Raw genomic sequence first — 25,047 nt, 5'->3', positions numbered from 1 at the left:
AAAAAGTTGTGGTTTCAACTTTTGACAATATCAAGCATAATAGAGAGATTTCATGAGGGAAAAAAATAAAATAAAGTCATTTATAAATTAAATCAATTATCAAAGACAAGGTTGAATGAATTAGTATAACTCATTGTATGAAATTGGATTGAGTTGAAACTTAAAATGAGAAATGCTAGGGTTGTTCAGGCCTTTTACTTTGTTAGTTATTGTCGTCTATTAGCATATTTTATATTGTAGCATTTATGAAAGAGCATATGATGAATATTTCAATCTGTTAGATTTAGGTATTTTCTTCTTTTACTTTTTAATACTTTGGTTATTTTCTATTAATTAGTTTATATACTTTTTTTTTTTTTTTTTGCTTAGTTTATATATTTGTAAATAAAAGATGAGCACTTCTTGTTACCCAAGAAGCATTTTAATTATCTTGACTTATGGTCCATTTAGGTAGAATTCCAAATCTATGCCTTCCACATAGGATTTGCATCAATAAGCAACACTTTCTTTCACTTAACTGTAATTTTTGTTGTGTTTATTATTTTCTCTTTTGCGGTCGGATCTACTCCAAATATTTGTAGGTTACCTACAACGTGATGTGTTAGACCCACTGTGATATATGCATGACATCCAATCCATCAATCATACTCGGCCCCTCTAGTTCTCCTTGGTATCTAATAATTAGGCCAGTCCACAAGTCAAGTGAGCTACACCAAAAAGAACATTCGAGAAGGAGACACCCACCATTAAAAACCTTCCAAATCATGGGGGTTCCAGTATGTTTTGTTTATAAAATACAATCCATTCAAAAGATATGCCTGACCAAGATGAATGAATATCCCAAAGAAAAAGTCATTCCAAAATTCAGGGAAGCCACACCACATGATTTTATAAAATTTAGACAGAATTTTGTATGGTGTGGCTCACCCAAATTTTGGGTTGACCTGCCTTGTGGGCTCTAACGAGGCATAAAAGTGTTCAATGCAATTTTTATTCTAAAATGTTATTAAAAGACTTGTATTCAAAATTCAAAGGGTGTTTAGTGCATTTTGTCTAAGAAAATAAGAAAAAAGGAGATTACCATTGATAAATATCCATATTTATTGATGAAATTCATCTATGTGTGATACATGGTATCTTCTTGGTTGAAATAATTACTAACCATACTTTATAAGCATAAATGATGTTGTTTAAAAAAAAATAAAAATCAGTATCTTAAATATAAAAAATTCTTTCCATAGTTATATGCTAAAATGATAAGTTGGTTTCACCTTATTAAAATTTTACAAATTAATTATCCATGAGAAAACTTGCATTGTACTCATCTATCCACCTTTGGATGATCTCTTCCTCTTTTCTCCTTTGCTCTATAAGCCAATTTGGATCTTTTTTTGATGCAAATCGCAAATCAACATGATGAGCTCCTGAGAGAAGAATTTCTTGAATATGAATTAATAATAAATGAATAACAAAGATAGATTATTTGTCCACAACATTCGTCAAGATGTGTAATTTTATCAAAAAATGCCTTAACTAATGAAAAGTAAGAATGACTTTTTGAGGTGAAATGACCAAACTGTCCTTATTTTTTTCTAAAAAGTGGAGTTGAGCATTCTGGCGCCCACACAAATGTGTATCACATCCATCCCGTCCAACACAGTACACCCCACTATAGTGTACCTCACCATAATAATCAGATGAACTAAAACTAGATCATTGAAACCATTTGGCAGGCCACAACTTATAACCCAAAATACTCCAAATTCATTTATGACCCATTTACTAATTGAATTGGGCTAATTTTTAGTTCATATCATCATCATGGTGGAGTGTATCTAATAGATAGATTACATGTCGTATACACACTATTCAGCTTTACAATGTTCAACTTCACCCATTTAAAAAAAAGAGTACACCAAAATTTGGTAACTTAACCCCTTCAAAGACACTTTTTGGGGCGGATTCAAAAAAGATAAGGCATTTGTTTCATAAAATCAGAAATCTTCAAAAATTTTATAATAGCTTGCTTCTTTCTTATTTAAAAAACTAAAGTAGAGAAGTGATTTCTTGTATGTTCATAAGTTACTAACCTTTCTCTGTGACCAATGCTACAATAGTCGATGATATATTCTTTAACACACTGCATTTTAATTTAAAAATTACTATCAATTATAACTTTGAGTAATAGTACCCATAAAATCTTATTCAGTGCTAAATGGAGTGATTGAAAAACTAACTTAGATGATTGAATATTTCATTTTTATCTATCATTGGTATTACTCCATACATTCAATATATGTGTGTATATGTGTGTAATATCCAAAAAAGTGCTTTTTACATAAATGAATGAATGATTCAAAATATGACCATCGCCACTCACCTTCCTCTACTCCATGGATCTCTTAACCCGCTAGAAAATATGATGTTGCTACCAAATCTCTTCAATACTTGCTTGATTCTCTATAAACATTAAAATTACAAATGACTTACTAGAATAAGAAATTGGTTAATTTCACACATGATACTAATAAGAGAAATGCCATTGTTCAATTCTTTATATATAAAAAATAAACCAGTTGGAAATAATTCTAAAAAATACATGAGCAACTAAATAAAGAGAGAGTTGGTAGAGTTAAGGAGCATTTTTTTACAACTATTGATAGCATGAGTTTCTAAGAAACCTCTTTTGTTGAATGATTTTCATCATTGAAAGAAATCTTATAAAACTAATAAAAGAGAGGAAAATGCATAATTACCTATGTATTAAGCTTAATATGATATACATAAAGTTTTAAAATAAAATTTTAAGAGCTACCTAAGCTGCATTCGGCTTATGTTGGAGAGAAAATTATTTCATCTTATAATATTAGTAGAACTTTGCAAAAATCATGAAGTATGCTTGAGTAGATAAGAAAGAGCTCTTTCTTTCCAAAACAACACAAAAGAGCTTCATTTCATATTTTATTATTATTATTATTATTATTATTATTATTATTTTTATTTTTAAGGTTCTAATAAGAGTAGAATTTCTTAAGTCGTAATTTATTCATCTCCACACTTGAAAGTGAAATGAGCAAAATGCAACCTAGATAAAGTTCTGTAAATTATATATTGAAATAATTAATAATGAGTAAGTTTTGTAATAGATATAGTGATTATTAATTCATAAATATGTAAAATGGACATTACATGTGGTTAATATATTCTAACAAAATTAAAATTACATTTTAATTTTATTTTCATTGGATTTTAAATTTAGAGAAAATTTATACAAATATGAACATAATGACCAAATACAATAGAAACATCAACATCAAAATTTTTTCTGAATATACACTTTTGCCATATATACAATTATTAATTACATCCCATTTAAATATATTAATCAAAGAACCTTTAAACAAGTATTTAAACAACCAAATTGAGCATTTAAACTATTATATAAAATCATTGGTGCCCAGTTTTATGTCCCATGGCCAAATTTTGATATGAATAGTTAGAACAAGAATAAATATATATAGCAATATATAGCATATCATCTAACGAGAATGCAATCTTGTAATTAGGTGGTCATATCTAGCGTCTATGCTTGTGGATATAGCCTTCAAGGGATTGAGAGGTTGTCCAACCAACGTATCTTATATTTGTATAGTCAGTTTGAGAAGGTATCTTGTATCATTAGTTAGGAGAGTTATAAGTATGAATCAAAACATTGAAGGGTGAACAAGGTTAATTGTATGTGTGTTTTTGTTTATTATCACAATATATTTAAATTTTATTGGTTGTACAATGAATAGAAGATTTCAAGTGAATACATATAAATTATAAAAGATTATATGTACACAATAATTAAAGAAAATGACTATAAAAAACTAAAGATTAACAAAAATAAAAATAGAAGTTTACATTGCCACCAAATTCCGTTGTAATCCAGTGGGGCTTGGGCCGAACTCCATATTTCTTCATGCAATCATCTCCAAATTCTTTGTAATCAAAAGTAGAAGGTGGGAACATGCTTTCATTAGAACAACTCATTGGCATAACCATCTCTGTACATGCCTGTATGAACATTTATAGGTCAAAAATATTATTAAAACATCATCTACCAAAACCTGTAAAGAAAGGCGTTAGCTCGGATTAGTAAGATATTGATTTTAAATTTAAGAATAAAATTTATTAATTTTAGACTTAAACTATAATTTATATTTGAATCTTAAAACCAACAAAATGAGTGTAATTAAAAAAAATGGATAAGATTTTTCAGTCTGATTGGAGTAAACAAAATAGATTATTCAAGTAATTCAAAGTTTAAAAATACCACCCAACGTAGACAAAGTCAATAAACCAATATGAATTGATAGTTAGATTGGTAAAAATTAGTAGTTGAATCAGTTTAGGTTGTGCAAAAAATACTTTTATATTATTAATGATGTCATGGTTCAAAACCAATAACCCTGGTTTGATTTTTTAAAAATATTGAATATATCTTTATATTACTCAAATATACTTCAATGGGAAAATAACATTCAAAATAACTGTATACATTAGTTAAAGTACTAAACCAAAGTGTTTAATCTATTAATTAAGTAATTTACATTGTACATTGGTGCATTGTCAATACATTTATAATTTTAAGTTGTAGAAACTGCACTAGAGATATACAATGTGAGTCGTAGATTTTAAAATATGAAAGCTCTTAAAAAACTTCTTAAAATTTAAAAAAATCTCCAATTTGCTCCCAATAATCCTTTGAATGAATATCAAATCTTAAACAATGACATAAAGTACTAGAATTCAATTTTAAAATATTTATAATTTCAATAGTCAAGAGACCAATCCAAGGTCTTTCCAAACCTGCCCTGCATAGTAAATCCTAGACTCACCCAAGCCCGTTATGAGCCAAAACAAACTGGCCTGAGGCCCAGCCCATGATGATTATGCACGACTTGAGCTTTACATGGCCAATCACTGTTGTCAGTTTATGCAAGATCCGGGTCGTTCACTAGATGTGTTCCATCATTCATGATATATAACAAAAATCCCTTAAAACTATCAATAAGTTGGGCTAGGCTGTATTGACGGGCTCATAGACATAGCTTGAGCCTAGCTAGATTAATAAAGGAGCTTAAATTTTAGGCCTGGGCCAGCCATTGGTCCTAGTATTCTAGCCCAAGCTTGGCCTGAAAGATGGATGACCACCCCAACCCTTTTACAACCCAATCCATAAGTGGAGTTTTTAATCCCTCCAAATTTAATATGGCTATATAAGCATATATTGAAAATGATAGCAAGAGACTTCCGCCATCAACATAAAATTTATTTAACTACATTTATTTTATTTTATTTTTTGCATTTAGTTCATGCTTCTAAATAAAAAATATTGAGTCTTCAATATAACGAAAAATTAAAAATAACTAAATATAGATGTGGATGTGGTTGCAACAAATATCGTGATATTTCCTGATTAATCAATCTAATTCGGTGCAAAATGTCATGATATTTGGTTCAACTAAACGTGCACTAAAGTTTTGAGTTGTACGAAAATACATCCTTGTCTTGACTATTATAAAATAAAAAGAAAAAAAATATGTGTTATATATATATATATATATATCCAGAAGATAAGTTACTTCCCATTGTACATAATATACAATATATAGCCTTAAAATTATTTTTCTTAAAATTCTATTTTTCTTTTGAAATCTAAAAATACCTTTCCATATTAAAATGTAACAGTATATCATCAGATAATCATTATTTACAAGTAGTAACATAATTTTTCACTAGTGGACAATGTAATATGTTTGGAATATACCTGCCAATCCCAACCGCTGAGGCCATGAGCATTTGTTGCATTTTCTAAATCAAAGCACTTTTCTGTTTGAGAATAGTTATAATATAAACTTGCAGCTGAAAACACCTTTGTAAGCTTATTAGCTTTGGGAGGGAATCCATCAATAATCCTACACATCTTTGAAATGAAAAGAAGAAAGAAAGGAAATAACTTATTAGTAATGAAAAAAATGCACATCTAAATAAAACATGAGGCTTGTTGATTTCACATGCAGCAACACATGCCAATATAGAACACGTATGTGATATCTGAGCTCTGCATCTAGTTGGCAATAATGCTTAGGAGTGGGGCCCACCGTGATGTATGCATGACATCCAGTCAATCCATCATGTGCACTCACTCATGTTCTCCCTGGGACCAAAAAAGCAGGCTGATCTAAAACTCAGCTGAACCTACCATTGTGAACAATTGGCAAGAGGCCCACCAAATTAGTTTGGGTCCAGGCCATTTTAAAACTTAGGTGGGCCGCACCATATGATTTTATAGGTTTTAGGCATGATTTTACATGGTTTGGCTCACCTAAGTTTTGAATCTGGCTAATGTAGAGATTTAAGGAGAAGATACATGGTGGATGGATTTGATGTCACACATATCATGTTGACTCCACACATCGCATCGTAAGTTAAGCTTAATTAACAAATCTTTCTAATGAATCTCACCTCTATCTAAAACATGAGGTTTGTTAATTTCGTATACGGCATACGTGACAATGTGAAACACATGCATTTGCAAGATTTGCTATTTCCATCTAGTTGGGAATAATCCTAAGTATCTTCTACTCTAAAAATAAGCTACTTCACTCATCAACTGGACTACAATGCATAAAGTAAATTGGGCAGTTAAAATATTATTTTCTGGCCATCCAATTATTTTCTATGTTAGGCCCTACTTGAGATGTGGATTGCAAGACTTTTTAGGCTAGGACATCTAAATAGTTTATCTTAGTTGATATAAAAAAATTTAGTTTAAACAAATGTCTTATATGGTTAGGGGTGTACATCGAGTTGAACCGAGTTGAGCTGGCCTCAGCTCAGCTTGGCTCGGCCATTTGCTGACCTCAGCTTGAACTTAGCTCGGTTCGGTCCTCGAGCCTGATTGGCCAGCTCGGCTCGGTTCGGTCAGCATCTCGGGCCAGTTTGAGCCAAGATCAAGCCGAGTTCGCCTATGCAGTATTTTCACAAACACCTGAATTGCACCTTCAAAATCTCACTGTATATAAAATAGCAGCAATGGTTTTACAGGGATTTTATCAAACACCTTCTAAGCAACATAAAAATCAACAAAAAAAAGGGTATTTGTTTCATATACATACCTTCCTTGCCACCAACCACACTTCGTTGAGTCATTTCATCAAACACTTGGTAGCAACATTAATATCAAAGTAACCGAGTCATCAAATTGGTTCGATCCGAGTTCGATTCGAGTTGGGTTCGATCCAAGTCGAGTCGAGCTAGGGCCAGCTCGAACTTCGCTCGAACTCATTTTCGAGCTCAAAAAATCAGCTCGACTCGGCTCGAACTTAGCTTCGAACCGAGTCGAATCGAGCATTTTTGAGTCGAGTTGAGCGAGCTAACTGAGCTAGCTTGGTTCGTGTACACCCCTATATATGGTATTGTTAAATGCAATTGCACATACCATTTTCACAACATTTACCACACCATGGTTGTATATAAGGTTGTACAACTCTTAAACATTTTGCAGTCAAATTCAGAAATATGTGATGCAATCAAAATCACATCAATAAAACATTTTAGATTAATTTATTTTTGCTCAAAATTACATTTATAAAATTAATTAAGTTTTTTTTTTTTTTAAAAAAATAATTTGTTCTTGATTTTTTCTAAATTGTTATTTTTAGAAGAGAATTGCAAATGATAGGTAGGGCTCTAGTTGTGCCCCTAGCTACTATTGTAAATGTAGAAATATTTTGATTATTGTAATATAAGTTTTATGTTTTGATCCCATGGGCATGCACACACATTATACATGAAAGCTTACCAACTTCAAGCCAATTTCATTGTGCATTGCTTCTTTAATCAAACCGAAAATTTGATCATTTTTAAGGATCAAAGCCTAATTAAACTTGAACCATTTCAATACCATTTATTAAGTGATGCATTTGGTGAGTATGAATGTTAAAAGATTGGTAAATGTATACACGTGTATACAAGTATGCATGTGTGTGCATGAAATTAGCTTGCATTAGGTTATCAACCGTTGTTGTGTGAATGAAAGCTGACCATGTCTCCTCTCAGGTATTTTTAGGGCTGTACACGTACCAAGTTAGACCGGTTAGCTCGCTTGACTTGACTCGAAAAGCTCGATTCGAAACTCATGAGTTCGAGCCGGGTCGAGCTGGTTTTTTGAGGTCGAAAAAATTTCGAACCGAGTTCAAGCTTGCTTGGGCTCGACTCAACTCGGATTGAACCAGTTCGGTGACTTGGTTACTTTGATATTGATGTTGCTCACCAACTGTTTGATGAAATGACTCAACGAAGCATGACTAGTGGCAAAGAAGGTATGTATATGAAACAAATATTTTTTTTTCTTGATTTTTATGATGCTTAAAAGGTGTTTGGTGAAATACTGTAAAACCATTGCTGTTATTTTACATACAGTGAGATTTTAAAGGTACAGTTTATGTGTTTGTGAAAATGCTGTATAGGCGAACTTGGCTCAATCTTAGCTTGAACTGGCCCGAGCTGCTGACTGAATCAAGCCGAGGTAGCCAATTAGGCTTGAGGACTAAGCCGAGCCGAGTTCAAGTTGTGGTCAGCAAGTGGCCGAGCGGAGTTGAGCTGTGTGCCCTGCTCGATTCGGTTCCACTCATGTCCACCTCTAGGTATTTGTGTGAAAAAATACACATGAGGCTAAACATCTCTTACTTTATATATATATATATATATATATGCATGAATGCATGGAGAGAACTTTTTTTATACAGAGGCGCGTGCAAGGTAGCTCATGTACTCACCACCATAGGTGCCACATGTCACATAGCTACAATATTCAATACATCCAAAAGGGGGTCCCACTATTAAATGGCTCACCTAAGAATGACGGAAGAAAACCTGGATGAAGTTTTCTCAGCCACCCACCTCCTTCTAACATGGTGGACCACCTGATAAATGGACGGGTGTGATTTTTGAAAGAGAATAGGTTAGGCCCACTTAGTGGGTCGCTTGAATATTTAACCTATCTGCCATGCTGGCACATATGGTGGCATGGAGATGATACCACATGTGTGGACTTAACAAATATCTCTGCGCATAACATTGTTAGAATGTACATCTCGACATACTGCTATATGATATGTTGGGAGTTTGGCCTTGGAATCGTGGGACATCTCAATCATCCAAGCCATTTATCCGATGGGCCTTATTTTTTAGATGGTGGACAGCCAAAAAAAAAAGAAGAAAAAAACCTCATATATTAAATATTTCAACACTTCAATTTGAGAGTTTTTTGTCCGGTGTCCCCAATTCTACAAGGCCCACCATATGATTGGTTTAGGTGCTTGGAAAGGACTCCTATCCAACGGCTAAAATCTAGATGTATCCTATTCAAATACATCTGTATGTATTGTAGGAAATTTCATGCATGCATGCGTGTATGTATTACCTGTTGGACAGGGTAGGCAGGCAAGGGCATCATGAAATTAGCTTCCATTGGATAATCAACCATTGCTGTGTAAACAAAAGCTGACCATAACCAGTCTCTTGCAGAATACACAGATTGAAGATCCCTATAACACAAATTAGAGATTTAAACTTGATTAGTATTCTAATCCAGCACATTAGCGAAGCATGTTGCACCATGGCCCATTGTGGCATCATATCGATGAACGGCTTATATCTCACCATACGACCAACAAAATCCATCATGGCACTGCCCGATGAACGGCTTGGATCATGCTCACAAGCTCTACCTGATCACTTTGGAGAAGCGAGTATAGAGCCCTCCTAAGGCTACTCGCAGTGGGATTTCGTTTCTATTTCTCTCCACATGTGTCAATACCGCAAATGTGTGCGGGATCCCAGCCGTTCATTGTCTACAATGTGCGGTGGCTGTAAAATGTGGACAGTTGTTTAATCATTCGGCCGTCCAACTTCTATTATGCTTGCTGTGTTTTTGGAATTTGGAAAAATAGACAATTGGGTCCATCTTGATGGACAGATCAATTTTCACACATGCACGCTGCATTGGCACGTGAAGAAAGAGTAGGATACAAATGTCACGTTGGGGACGTGCATGATTTGAAATCCTATGGTGGAGCCATCGTGATTGTCTTGAGAGAAGCCTCAAATTCAGATGGAGGGTGCAGATTGATTTTGGGACACTTACCTGCAGGTCCTGAAAGTTCGGCTAAGTTCCACCAACCCCTCTTTCTGAGTTGACAATGCTAGCAAATCATCCCAACTTCCCTTTATCACCTCATAACAGTTCTTGCTTGCATCCTTCCAAACAAAAAAATAATATAAATAAATAAATAAAACAATAACCATCTAGTAGTTTCTTCCAAGACTAATGAAGAATGTAAGGATCTCTAAACAACATACATGTGTTTTGGTAATCCCACACTCAGGCACACATCCCACCCACTGTGCAAGATCCAAGCCGTTAATCAGTGGTCATGACTACAGCCACTATTTCAATCATCTATTTTTTGCACATGTGGCACACCTGATGATCTACCCGCTAGATTAGTGCCCCCGACTTGATGAATGGCATGGATCTCACACACTTGTGCCACGGTGGCATGCATGTGTGACTCCCGTATGGGGCATGAGAGCGCACATGCCGTGGCCCACCTGGCCTCATCTACACATGTGAGTCGCGTATGGGCCCAATACTCAGGCCCAAAAACTAAAATCCTGGGCCTTGACCCACATTTCGAAAGAAGCTTTTATCTAATCCTGAATGAACCAAACCCAAGCCCATATGTGGTTGTATGGACAGGGACAAAATACCAGGCCCAGATGTAAATGGGCCACACCTGGTCCATTGGCAGGCCATGTTTGTATGACCACAAAGATCACCATCCTTGAAAAGCCCACGAGAGTACAAGACAAAAGAGGAGGGGCCCACTAAAATCAGGCCCAGGCCTGTGTATGGCTGTAGTGGACTGGGTGTAAAATCACCATTGTTGAAAGGTCCACAAGTAGAAAGATTTAAAAAGGGGGTGGCCCACCAACTTGAAAGATGTAGGTACAGACCTTGAAATCCTTGGAAACAGCATCATAGAAGCTGGTCCATGGTGTTATGTCATCAAACTGCAAGATAGGGGCTGATGATGCCAACGCTCCAATGGCTATATGAGGGTATTTCAGTCTAAACCATGCTGCCAGCACTGCAAATTAAAAAAGAAGTTATTTTTGCATGAGAAATACTCCAGTTCTTCAAAGGACTATAGATTATAGTGCTCGTAGTTGTATTGAGATACTTACACAGTCCAATCTATAGATCTAGACCGTTCACTAGGTCGAAAAAGCATATTTCTCGGTACCATGAAAACAACACACTAATCTAACAAATATTAGCCCTTTGATCACAGGAATTAATCATGGCCGGTCGAGATCATTTACACAGAAAGAAGTCCAATAAAGAATTTGATCCATCTATATATTAGGGACCATCACCGATTGCTTATGACTCAAAATAATCGCATCTGTTAGGTAATCTAACCATCCCATCCGTGGTTTGGAAAAAAGGATGGCCGTAGAAAATAGGTCTAAATTAATGATGGATTAGAAAATCCGATCTGTGTCATTCTTTCATGGTAGGCCATGGAATATGTTCTGAACTTAATGGATAGTTGGGATAGGTTGATTAGATTGTTCAAGTGAACCAATATATCTAGGAGTACCATAACTTAACAGTGATGTAGAGCACTAGACCATTTCCCTACTTGATAGCTAAATCCTGCAAATTAAATTATTTATAAAGAACATGATGTGTGTGATGATGCCCCACCTTTGTAGCTAACGTAAAGGATTAGATGTTGTCTAGGGCAATCTAGACTATCCAAATCGCTGACTGTGGGTGGAGCATTTAAAAAAAACGAAGCTAGAGTGATAACATATAATTTTGCTCTACGAATTTGGAGCACTTGCCATTTTACTTTCAACTGTCTATTCAATAACTATATATTAGATGGTTAAGATTCATTGATCAGCGTGATTTTTGTGGTATGCTCCATCGATAGTGTGCCCCACAATTTGGATGGTCTAGATAGCCATACATTGGTGCCATATGTGAGGATAAGAGACCTTCATTTTCAAATTGATGGTGAGGCTAGTATAGTCGAAAAGAATGCTTCATTCACTTACTTCCATTGGCCGGAGTGCAAAGTGCATAGGCTGGCATATGTGTAGGTTTTTCTGGTGAGCCATTGACTTGAATACCCACACATGATTGATGTTATATATATATATATATATATATATATATATATATATATATATATATATATATATATATATATATATATATAAAAGTCAAAAATTAAAGGCTCGTGAGCTAAAGAAAAAATAAGAGAAAATGTACACATATTAACTATATCGGTAAGAGAACAATATAAAGTTTTTTTCTTTAACTCAAATAAGAAAAATAAAAAATATACAGCTTGTACTAGTTCCCACTTTTCCTCTATACAAGAATCATTTATTAAGGAATATCCTAAAAGAACACCTGTATCTATTATAGAAAACACCACAGGAGAGAACTGGCCTAAACCTTAGGGGAATTAGGCTTCATGTACGTACGTGAGCAAGGTGAATAGAAGACATTGTAAACTCGATATTGCGGAATAAAAAAATTGTTTATACATCAATAAAGAAAATTATGCTTTAATCTCCAAGGTGTACTTAATTGGAAATATATTCCTTTTGCTGTGATTTCACTGAGAATAGATCTTGGTCTTCCACACCTTATACCCTTAGAAGAACTTTCAATGGGATAAGAATTTTTCTCTCTTTTTATGGGTGAGGGGATCAAGACATGTATATATAGGAAAGAGGGTCAGAAAAGCTTACCCATCACACTTCTCTCCTCTATGGTCTCTACACTGTACGTTTTTATATCCGGCTTAATAATCATGTATAGGGATTACGATTTAAGTGTCCCGCCCCATACCTATTTGTAATTATCACAATTGTAGTGAGACCCACTAAATCACTCAATTTGAATAATCTAACAGTCAAATCTAAACTGGTAATCATATATGGCTCACTTCATAAGAGTTTTATAATAATTTCCTATCAAACATTTCACCGTCTTAACATTCTCTCACTTTAAAAAAAATAGTTTCTTTATAAGGGCCTATTTGTTTCATCAATCACCGTAATAGTATAAAAGAAATATATCATTACAATTGAATTGCCACTAAAGCAAACATAGGGTTCATCAGTCAAATGCATATGCATTAAGGAAATAGGTAAAAAATTTGTAATTGTTGCACTTTCATGGTAGATGTAAATGTATTAAAGAGATAGGTAAAGAATTTATAATTGTCGCAATTTTTTATGGCAGTATTATAAAAGCTTGAATATAGATACTGACATTAGTATATTTTTGTGATGATTTGACATTAAAATAATATAAAAATGTCATTATTATAATTTTACTAATAATAAATAAAATATGGGAATCAACGATTAAATGTGGATATTATTGAAGACAGGTAAAGTAATTTGTAATCATTACACATTTTTATTACATTACCATAATAATTAGTGAAACAATTATCCAAATATCATTAATTCTAGGTAACAACAAGCTTAAGAGAAGTTTTGTACCAAAATAAATTTCTCTTCAATAGGATTAATTAAGATATCCGTTATATTGTCATTTGCATAAATATTTTGTAATGAGATTTGTCTATCTTCTATAATGTCATGAACAAAATGATATTAAATATCAATATGACGGTCTGATCATATAATACCGAATTCTTAATCAACTGTATCGCGCTCTCACTATTACAATGAATCACTACCACTTTTTACATAATTTCAATTATTTTAATTACATCTTTAATAAAATCTCATATTTGTATACTTGTGTAATTGACATATACTCTATTTTCATAGTAAACAAGGCCATCACTGGTTACAATATCAAAATTCAATTAATCACATGACTGATCAAAGAAAAAATATGATATATGAAAGATATTCTTTTATTACAGTTTCCTATATAATCTACGTTCATGAACTTAACAAATTATAAATTTTGGCAAGTATAACAAATAGCTTCATTCGAAATACCTTTTAAGTAATGAAAGATCCACTTCACAACAGTATGATGATATCTTCTTGAGTTTTTCATGTATTTATTAACCGCTCCCACTACTCATGCAATATCTGGTTTAGTGTACATCATGCCAAAATAAGGCTCCCTATCTCTAATAAATATAGTACTTGAGATATATTTTTCTCCGCATTTATGTTAGAACATTGATCTAAATACAGCTTGTAATTATAAAAAATGGATTGAATGAATTAGAATTTTGTATATTTAAGTTACATTACACTTTTTTAATATAACTCTTTTGAGTTATTTAAACTTTCATATTATTTTTCTCTTAATATGATTGTCTTAAGAATTTAATTATAATACTTAAATCCTTTGAATCGAATTTTCTAACCAAATAAACTTTTAATGTTATTATAACATCTCTACTAATATTTATAACTAGTATATAATTTACATACAATAACAAGATAATAAAGTTACAATTACTATACGTATAAACATAAAAACAATTCACATATCTGAAATTATAAACACACAATGAAGAAATTAAATTAACCGGTTGTACAAACATATTTTAAAGTATAAAACAATCTATTTAACGAACAAATAAGATTCTTCTTATTTTCTTCAATAAAACTTTTGGATTAAGTCATGTAAATTACTTTATTAAGTTTTTTGCGTTAAAAAAAAAAAACAGTTTTTATATATAACTATTAAAGCTTTACATCAAACGCTACTGTCATACTGAACACAGTACGAATAGTACTTAAATCGGATAGTTGAAGAGAAATTTTTATTGAAGTTAATACTCAATTTCTGAGCGTACTTTTTTATTACTAATTATCTTTGTATTTTTAACATTTTCATCAGTATAATTTTTAACTTACAAATTCATTAGCAATCAATAACCTTTTGCCTATTGAATAATTCGACTAATTCTCAAGTTTTATTTTTATACGGTACTTCCATCTCCTCTTCCATAGACACTTTCTACTGACTGACATTCACATATTCATGTCTTTTAGTTTAGATAAACAAGGCTGATGCTTGTTCGTTATGCAAGCAAAAGTCGTGACATAATCCTTAAACCTAATAGAATATTTTGTGGTTTTTTATTTTAAAAATTGACTTTAATTTCTTTTAGCTTTAGAACCTTGTATGTAATTTACATTCTTTTCATCAGTTTCATCTTCAGTGATATCATGAATTTGTTGATATTATAAGTCAATAAATTGATCTTCAACATTGTTTGAAGATTATAATTCAGTTACCTCTTAAAAATTTATTGTCGACAATTCGTCTTTGTACCTTAAATATTCATTAAAATCACATCTCAATTAATCATTAACTTGTGGGTAGTAAAGTCTTACAATTTGTATCTATTTGTTTCATATACATAATAAATGAAAATATGCTTTCTGAACATTACATCCAGTGCAGTCTTTTACTATTTGAGAATCCACACATAAGTGTCACAACCAAAAGTATGAATAAATGAATATCAATAGGTTTTTCATACCATATTTCTTATGAGATATTGTAATATAATGCGGTCATGGGAGAATAATTTACCAAAATAACAAGACATGTAAATGACTTTTGTCTAAAAATATTGCACAAACTTACCCAAACTCACATGCTCCTAGCATGATTCATAAGCGCACAATTCATACTTAAGTGCCTTCATTATATTGTGGAATGATAAGGACTGTATAGTGCTTCTTAATGGCACGCTCGCTGCAAAAAGTCTTAAAATCTTTTGAAGTGTAATCCTATTCGTTGTTAGTTTTCAAATAGTCTTATTTCTCTTTTCATTTTTAATTAGTACTTTTAAATTTCATAAAACAAGTAAAAATATTACTTTTCCTTTTAGAGCCTGTTTGTTTTTTCAAAGTCAGTGTAAATATATTGAAAATAGGTAATTATTACGGTTTACCGTGTTTGAAAATTCATAGGTATTTGTGCCATTGAAACTAGTTTAAAAGAGATAATTTTAATTTTTTGAATGGTACGGTAATGTATATGATATATCTGTTTCGTCCATCTATTTTACTACAATATTTTAAAGCATTAGACAAAAAATGAAGCAAATACAACACTCAGGTGACCCACATTAAAAGAAAAAGTGGCCCTACAAAGTTTTTAACTGTAAGTATTCGATTCCTTTTTTCGTATGGTGTGGTCCACTTAAGTTTTTGATATATCTCATTTTTTTGCTTATACTATAAATTCAAATGACATAATGGATGAATGGTGTGGATAAGCGAAATGCATCACAGTGGGACCCATATATATTTTGTAATGTTTTTGGTTTCTGTTTCAAAAAAGTAAGTAGTCAAATTAGGTATGTTATATATACACGGGAAAACAATTATTACTCTTTTACCCAGTGCACTGGAAAATCAAATAGGCCCTTAGGCATGTAAACGTATATCTTCCTAAATAAATTTATTAATAAAATAAATAAAATATTTTATACTTTTCAAGAATTTAACATTAGCTTCTAAAGTATCAAATTAAATAAGATTTAAAATATAATTACTTTTAGCAGTATAAAAATATAAACAAGTTTTTTGGAGCTTTCCAAATAAACAATCCTTATAAAAAATTTAAATTATAAAATTTTAAACTAGAAAGTAAATTTTGATTAAAAAGTACATTTAATCCTTATTACTCATATGGTTCAATTGCATATAATATATTATATCAGAGTCTATCATCACATCGGTAACAATAGTAATGTCAACCACAATATCTTCAATCAAATGGTACAAACCACTCATTAGCTCTCTGTTTACAACTATGATCGCTCATTTTACAATATTCAATTGACTCTTTTCATTATAAAACTTATAAACATCTTCATCAAACTTTTCTAAGAACACAAGACTCTTCCGTTGGTCTGATTCATGCTGTACATCTAAAATTGTATATGTGATACAATCAAACATGGTAATTTTAACATCTTCAATATTTGTAATTTTAAATGTACTATCATCACTTATGTAAATAGTGTCATCATCACATAATTAATGTATTAAAATTGTGTCTGTGTGGTATAATGTGGAACAACATGCTTAAATTTAAGATTCATTAATGGTTCAGATTTTTTTGGAGAATTATAAACAACAATAGTTCACTATCCTTACATGAATTAGATTTATTAACTAGGTTTTCTTAAGTGGTCATTCTTTTTGTAATTCTAATATTTTTTATTTTGTATTTTTTTGGCTTAGATCTTGTTTGATCAGTCACGATGGTACATTTCTTAGTAATGATTCATTTGACCCTCATCATATCACTAGAAGATTCCTCATGTGTTCTCTTATGGGACTATTTGTTAGGCCACGTGAACATGACTGATTCCATTGCAAAATTTAGACCATTGTAGAAATTCATAATTAAGTTATCTTACAAATTTGATCTTGAATAAAGTAGAAATGCAACTTTTATTCATTGTTGATTTTCACGTCTATTGCCGCCAACCTACTAATCACGGCTTTAAACCCATTCAAGTATTTTTTTTAGAAAGATGGCATTTTTTTCATCTTCAAGTTATATAATTATTGTTGGAGAAAAATCTTATTTGGTATTGATTTTTCTTCATACAAAATGCAGAATTTTTGTCAAAAACTTTTAGCAATGGTTTGATAAGATACATTAACTAAAATTAGATTATCTAGTGTAAAAAGAAAATCCGTAGTGGCTAATTGATTTTTTTCCTTAAATGTATTGTCTTTTATCTTTTTAAATTTTTTTTTTTTCATTTCTTTCTTTCTAACGCAATTGCACAACCTTTCTCCACCAACACTACATTCATCTTCAGTTCCACGATTTGTAATTATATCTGTCAAACTTTGACACATCGAATCTGTTTGAATTCGATCTATTATATAAAACACGATTGTAACACAAATCTTACGCTAAAAGTTTATCAACTTTTGGCTCTAATACCAATTATTGCATAAAAACATTCGCACATGATTGATGAAAATAGATCAAAACCATAAAAGAAAAAGAACCAAACAAAGAAACTAAAGGACAAAGCAAAAAAAAGAAACATGATGTATATATATTTACATTCAGCGAAAAGCAACACGAAGCTTTTTTTTTTCTTTACTTAAATAAAATAAAATACGAGGCCTGCCTCTCTTCTCTCCCACTCTTCATCTATATAAGAACCCTCTCACAAGGGAAAACCTTTAAGAGCACATACTCTTTATATATGTTCTTCCTCAATAGAAAACACCATGAGAGAATGCAGGGCTAAAGCTTAAGAAGTCATTTGGATGCCAATAAAATCTTTAAGTTGTTAAGAGATTACAAGTAATCAAATTGTGGAGTTGTTTGGATACTTACATTTGCCTATTAAGGCTTTACAAGCTGTAAACATATTATTACTTTTAGTCGTAATGTGAAACGGAGGAAAAAGGCCATGTTTTATATTATCGGTAAACTCTTTACAGCTAAAAGAACATTATATATACTAGAACACAATGGTTGATACACACTTGTGGTGTGTGGGGCCCATTGTGATGTATATGGTGGATTTAATTTATCCTTTGTGTGCTACCCTTAATGCTTCACTATATTCTCCCAAAAACAACTCAATTGATCATTAAATAGACCACATGAGAGGGAAGGAACGTTCAACTTTAAAAGAAAAAATCTGAATGCATCTAGGGCCCACTGTGATGGGTGTAGGACATCTAATCCATCAAGCATGCTTTGATGCTCTCCCGAGTACTAAAAAACATAAATAATTTTTATTTGATTTACAAATTTTGGTGAAATTTACTACCCAAGCTCTCTATGATTTGAATACCTATTTATACATTGTAAATGCTTTACAAGTTAGCTTCACTCCTAATTAATTTATCTGAAAATATATTACCACTTACAACTCAAATAAATTGAAATTCTTTTTAGTTATAAAGTGTCTAGATGGTGGGTCAGAAGACGTCCCCTTCCCACTGCTTAACAGAACTATCTATTTATTCTCACTATTAAATGGTTCAGATGGTTCCCCATAGTCTATTTTTTAGGAAACTTGGATCCTCTGTTGGCTACAAACCTGTTGGTTGTAATGTAATTGGACCACCACTATCACATACAACAACTATCATCACAGACTGCTATCAATAGAGTACTATTGACAAGATGATGTGGAACAATCACAACGACAGCAACACTAAAAGAAAAGAATATTTTCATGCCAAAGTATCTATATTCTCTTTTATGTGCTCCATCGTCAGGCTGTCAGATTGTCATACATGCAATTATATGGTGGAGAATGGTCACGACCGGAAATAGTGGTGAACTGTCACTGTGCTCTTGTCCCTATTACACTCAGGGAACCTGTCATGGTATCCGCACCACCACGATTAGTGACAGTAGGTAGCTATTGGTGGGGCCCACCTGGTGCATACATGATGATAAACCCATCCACCATATTGATGTGCACCAGTCCAGTCATAAGGTGGGCCACACCTTTGAAACAATCCATAATCTGCCAAAACCCCTCAAAAAAAAAAAAAAAAAACTGTGAAGGTCCACGTCTTGTGTATGTGACATCCACCCAGTCATATTGGTGCACCCGACTATGATGATGGATGCCCAAAAATAAGGCTACTCAACTATTAGGTGGGCCCTACTTCTAAAATTTCGACGTTTTCTTTGGACGAATTTTCGTTGTTATCATATGGTGTGGTCCAGCCGACTATTGAATGGCTCTGATTTTTTGAGTGCCTAGCCATCCTCATAGGGCACACCCATCGGACGGCTTAGATGTTTCGGCTATGTCCACCTGATAATTGGATGGCTCTGATTATTTGGGGTGCTGGTCTAGTTAACCTGATGGTCGGATCGGTCTGATTTTTAGGGTGCCTAGAAATGATGACTGGGCACACCTATTTGATGGATTGGATGTAATATATTCACAACCTGGCCCCCATAACAGCTAGGTATAGTCACCATCCAAGCACACAATAAAAAGTTTCGCTAGCCTCACACGCGCGCCTCTGAATGCACACCTACACGCAGCACACGTGTGCTCTAAATAAGCCATTCACAGAAAGGGCTCACCACTATATTCATTTGTCAACAGGAAGCTGGTCCACTGAGCAGCGGCCCCATTTGAATGATGGAGAAAAACATGGCCACCTAAGAAATAATGGCAACCATTAATATTGAATTATACATGCAATAGCGGACCTGTGAGGTGGACCAGCCATGACTTTTTGTCCAAGTTATTACTAGAGGGGCCTGCATGATGAACGGATCTGATCCCACACACTTAAGCTACATTAGCACCCGTGCCATATATAGATGCGCATGTGGAGATCAAGAAAAGAGGTTTTCTAGAATACTTCCCAGACTCCAAGTTTCTGACAGCAGATATTTTTCTTTCAATGATCTGAACCGTTTATTTGCGAGGGGTCAGCTTTGATTGGAGATGCTGAAATTACTCTTGGATTTAAGATTTCAAAGTACTTGACCATATTGAGGTTATTCTGAACGTCCATATTCATAGCAAAAAAGGAGTCGAAGTATCGAACGGTTAAAATAATCCTATTTAGAGCTTTATGTGTCTTCCATCGACCATCTAGTGACAAACATCATATAAACGGTTTGGATCATTGGAAGATGACCCAGATTCAAGGGGTAAGATCCATATGTATCATATTACTATACCTCGAGATGTACCCTAGGAAAATTCCAAATCAGAAGAGACAAAAAATTAAAGAAGAGAAAGGGTCCAGTGCTCCCAGAGCATTATAAGTTATACTGCTCCTAGTAGCATTGGAAAAATTAGACAATCCAAACCGTTGATCTAGACTGTTATTATGTCCATAGTACATTTCATGGTCTAAAAAAACAGGACACTTTTTTGACGAATATTAACCATTTATCAATTTCCTTTAACATGAACGGTCAAGATCATTTTAAAAATACATCTAATCAACAATTTTATCTATTGATTTATTAGGAGAAATCATGGATTGATTATTATTCTGAAGACGTACTTTTATCAGATAACTGTAACCATCTGATCCATGGCATGGAAAACGTATGGCTACAAAAAATATGACAAATAAAAAATATAATGGATCGTTTGATCAGTCCAATTTTTGCACTGTATCACATGAAATATGTTGTTGATTTAATGGACGGTTCAGATCAATCGATTGGACTGTCCAAGTGAACCCAAGAAACTAGGAGCACTATAATTTACAGTGCTCTGATAGCACTGGAGCATTTCTCATTAGAGAATGGATTATCTAAATCAACCCTACTTGACAATGATTTCACAGGAAAATGAAAAGAAAGCTGGAAGAAAATGGACGGTCAGGAATTAGCTTCATCCGTGGGACCCATGGACTCTTGACTCGGAGGTCATTCGACTCCGATGAGTTGTCAATAGTGGGACCCACTAAATAATTCACACACACTACACCCCATTTTCTCTGAGACACTTGTTACTGTTTCAATTCCCAAAATGAGAAATGGATGCATGCAATTCCCAAAATGAGAAATGGATGCATGCAATGAATGAGAGAGAGAGAGAGAGAGAGAGAGAGAGATTGGTAATTACTTCCACCATAAGAACCTCCAAAAACCACAACAGGAGATGCTTCTGCAGATAAGTTCTGCTTCAAGCTCCTAATAAGAACTGCAAAATCAGCTAATGCTTGTTGGGAAGTCAAATACCCCAATGTCTTTGCAGACTTGTATGAATCCTTCCCAAATGGCTTTGATTCTCCATAAAATCTATGCTGAAATTTAACAAAAAACCAAAACAAAAACCCTACTCTTAAAATTTGAATTCATGGTCTACAAATCTGAATATCTATTGAAACTTGAAACCATGGCTCAAAAACCAGAAAACCCGAGTCGACTCGGTTTGACTCGATAGTTCACTAGAAATTCAAGTAATATTTTAAAATATTATATGTATATTTATTTAAATAAAAATCTTAGAAATTATAATAATTGAACAAAAAAAATCCTTTTTTTTCCAAAAAAAAGAAAAAAGAAAATTCAGAAACACATGAAATTCTAGTGTACTGAGTCGACTCAGTTTGTGAGAGTTTAGCTCACCTCAATAAAAACGAGCAATGCCCGGAACTTGGGAGCGATGTCGAACAAGAAACCGGTGTTGTCGGCGAACCATTCAATGTTGCCTTCGTTGCCGGTGTAGATGAAGATGGGTCCTTTGTGGTGGGGCCCACTGTCCCAGTAATCCGAGTTGATGAGGTACTTTTGGTAGAAGATGTTGGAGCTCTGAGGGAGGAATGTGAAGTGGTCTAGGATCTGAGGGAAGAAGAGCGCCTTGTATGGGGTCTTGGATTTTGGACCCTTGGATTGGATGAGAGATTGATGAGCTGATGCTGGAAAGAAGATTGGATTCGATACTGTTGTTGTTGCAAAGACAGTGAAGAAGAAGAAGAGAAAGAGAAAAGAGACGGCCATTTCTTTCATTTTTCTTTTTTTTCTTTCTTTTGTTTCACTCACTCTCTCTCATTTTTAGAGATTGACAAATTGTGATTTGGGTGTGTTTCTGTTACAACGTTTGTTCTATCCAGTGGGCCAGTGCATGGTGATAGTCTGCTGTACAAGGAAAATACATGCACATGAATCTGGACGGTCCAAATCGTGGGTCACATGGTGGTTAGATCATAGCCTGAAAATCGCATTTATCTGATGATCTTAACAGTCTGATTTATTCCGTTGAGGAAACGTTGGAAATCGTGCAGTCGAGGAGTGATTTCTTTCAATTAGATGGTTGCGATTGTTCAATGGTTCTGAACTTTAGCTCATGATCCACTTCCACTCACATGTGATAATGGGTTGCGTCCACCCATGGTCAATTGGCCCGGCCTGACCCGCTTCTAAGACATGTTCGGGTCAGGTTGTGTTGGGCTGCGGTTCAGGTTCAGGTCAGCAAAAAATTAAAAATGCCCATTTAGATTAATGGGTGAGCTCCATACACAAGAAAACTTCAAGAATACAAAGAAATCTAAAAGGGAGATCAAAGTTAGTACATGGGTCTGGTTGGGCGGGTTCGTTGATCCGGATCTGTCCCAATTGCAATTAAATAGGTAAGGTTGGGTCAAGGTCAATGCTTTAGAAAGTTTAAGTACGTCAGGTTGATGTTGGGGACCGCGGAAGCACACAGAGATGAATCAAGTGAAATAATTTAATCACACTAAACTAGTACAATGCAAACACTCCAAATTTTAATGTGGAAAAACCCTTTCGGAAAAAAAAAACCACGGCACAAAGCGACAAATATCATTATGAAAGCAAAAAATTACAAGAGTAGAGAGATTACCTGATCTGAACAACCTCAAATCAACTCAAGCTACACCCTTAAAACCCTAAAATGAATTAGAAAGCTCTGAATTACTTTCCAATCTTGAATACATCCGAATACAGTCTTTAGGAGAATCACAATCGAAACAGGAAACAAATCCCATAAAATCGCAACTCCGCAAAAAATCTGCACGGATTGGATCAATGTCATCGAACACACTTCGATGTCATCGAAACTTATCCTTTAATGACATCGAAGCCATGTCGATGGCATCAAACTAATACCTAAACAGTCCATAGACAAGACACGAAAATTGGATCTTCTTCGATTGCGTCATCTTCAATGGCATCGAACTGATCTTCAATGTCATCGAACTATCTTCGATGTCATCGAAAAAGTACCCAATTAGTCCAACGATTAACTAGAGAAAATCTGAAAATTCTCGATGGCATTGAGCACCGTTTTATGGCGTTGAATGGTACTCGATGCCATTGAATGGTTTGTTGATGCAATCGACAGACCCTGATTATGAATGATTTAAGACTTCAAAAACAATAATCTCCACTAAGTCTTCAATCATTAAATGTAGCTTCTTGTCCTCTTCTTCTCTTCTCTCATCTCTGCCTTATATCATAACTCCATCATCACTTCTCGTGCACACTCCATTCTCATTTTACGTTTTCACCAAGCTTAGAGAAGTAGCACAGAACTTGAACTTCTCTACAGGAACCACTTTGATGAGCATGTCCACCGGATTTACGCTGGTGTGAATCTTCTCTAGAGTCACACCTCCTTCGTTAAGAACTCATTAGATAAAATGGTGATGAATATTAATGTATTTAGTACGTGAATGATAAACTGAATTTTTAGCTAAATTGATAGCACTCTCGTTATCACAATCAACCGACATGAGCTCCTGTTAAGCTCCAACTGATTTATCATGACTCTCAACCAAACACCTTCTTTGAATGCTTCCATCACTGTTACATATTCTACTTCGGTCATGTAAAGAGCCATTATGGACTGAAGCTTCAACATCCAACCGATCGCTCTACCCGCTAGCACAAACAAGTAACTTGAAGTTGACTTTCTAGAATCCACATCGCTTATGTAATCTGAATCCACATACCCAACTAACTTGGCCCCTGTCTTTTCAAAAGTTAAGACGTAGTCTTTTGTACCTTGAATATATCGAAGTAACCATTTCACCGCTTCCCAATGTTGCTTGCTAGGGTTTGACATGTATCTGCTCACAACATAATTTGACTGTGAAATATTTAGCCTCGTACAGACTATGACATATATTAAATTGGCAACGACATTTGAATAAGGCATACGAGGCATATCCTACTTTTCCTTATTTAATTTAGGACATTGTTCTGAGGAAAGCTTGAGGCGAGCTGCGTGAGGACTGTTGACTAGATTTGCCTTATTCATCCCATACTCGATCAACATATTTTTTAGGTATTCTGTCTGAGATAATCAAAGCTTGCTTATCTTTTCGTCTCTATGAATATCTGTTCCGAGAACTCTCTTTGTAGCCCTCAAATCTTTCATCTCGAATATCCCTGATAATTGAGTTTTCAGTACATCGATTTCAGATAGTTTATAACTGACGATC

At 33.8% G+C, this 25,047-nt stretch overlaps 1 protein-coding gene across 1 annotated transcript; it reads right to left on the bottom strand.

The window, feature by feature from the left end:
* Nucleotides 1-1,083: 1,083 nt before the first annotated feature.
* LOC131256996 (uncharacterized) lies at nt 1,084-22,662 on the bottom strand. Its single transcript, XM_058258137.1, has 10 exons — nt 22,211-22,662; nt 21,705-21,885; nt 11,071-11,204; nt 10,199-10,311; nt 9,476-9,599; nt 5,816-5,971; nt 3,907-4,059; nt 2,381-2,460; nt 2,091-2,140; nt 1,084-1,424 (listed from the first exon to the last, which is right to left on the bottom strand). The coding sequence occupies exons 1-10, from the start codon at nt 22,589-22,591 to the stop codon at nt 1,291-1,293; spliced, it is 1,506 nt and encodes a 501-aa protein (XP_058114120.1). The 5' UTR covers nt 22,592-22,662; the 3' UTR covers nt 1,084-1,290.
* Nucleotides 22,663-25,047: the final 2,385 nt, after the last annotated feature.

This window comes from Magnolia sinica, chromosome 9 (assembly GCF_029962835.1).
Source record: "Magnolia sinica isolate HGM2019 chromosome 9, MsV1, whole genome shotgun sequence".
NCBI lineage: Eukaryota > Viridiplantae > Streptophyta > Magnoliopsida > Magnoliales > Magnoliaceae > Magnolia > Magnolia sinica.
The sequence above is the reverse complement of the archived record's forward strand: the minus strand, read 5'-3'. Positions and strand labels throughout refer to the sequence as shown.

What these genes read in the sequence shown, in the direction of transcription:
- LOC131256996 (XM_058258137.1), bottom strand. Translation starts at nt 22,591, where the DNA reads ATGAAAGAAATGGCCGTCTCTTTTCTCTTTCTCTTCTTCTTCTTCACT. An exon ending in CATTGCTCGTTTTTATTGAG is followed by an intron (nt 21,886 to 22,210) that starts GTGAGCTAAACT and finishes GTTAAATTTCAG; the next exon opens with CATAGATTTTATGGAGAATC. An exon ending in TGGAGGTTCTTATGGTGGAA is followed by an intron (nt 11,205 to 21,704) that starts GTAATTACCAAT and finishes TTTAATTTGCAG; the next exon opens with TGCTGGCAGCATGGTTTAGA.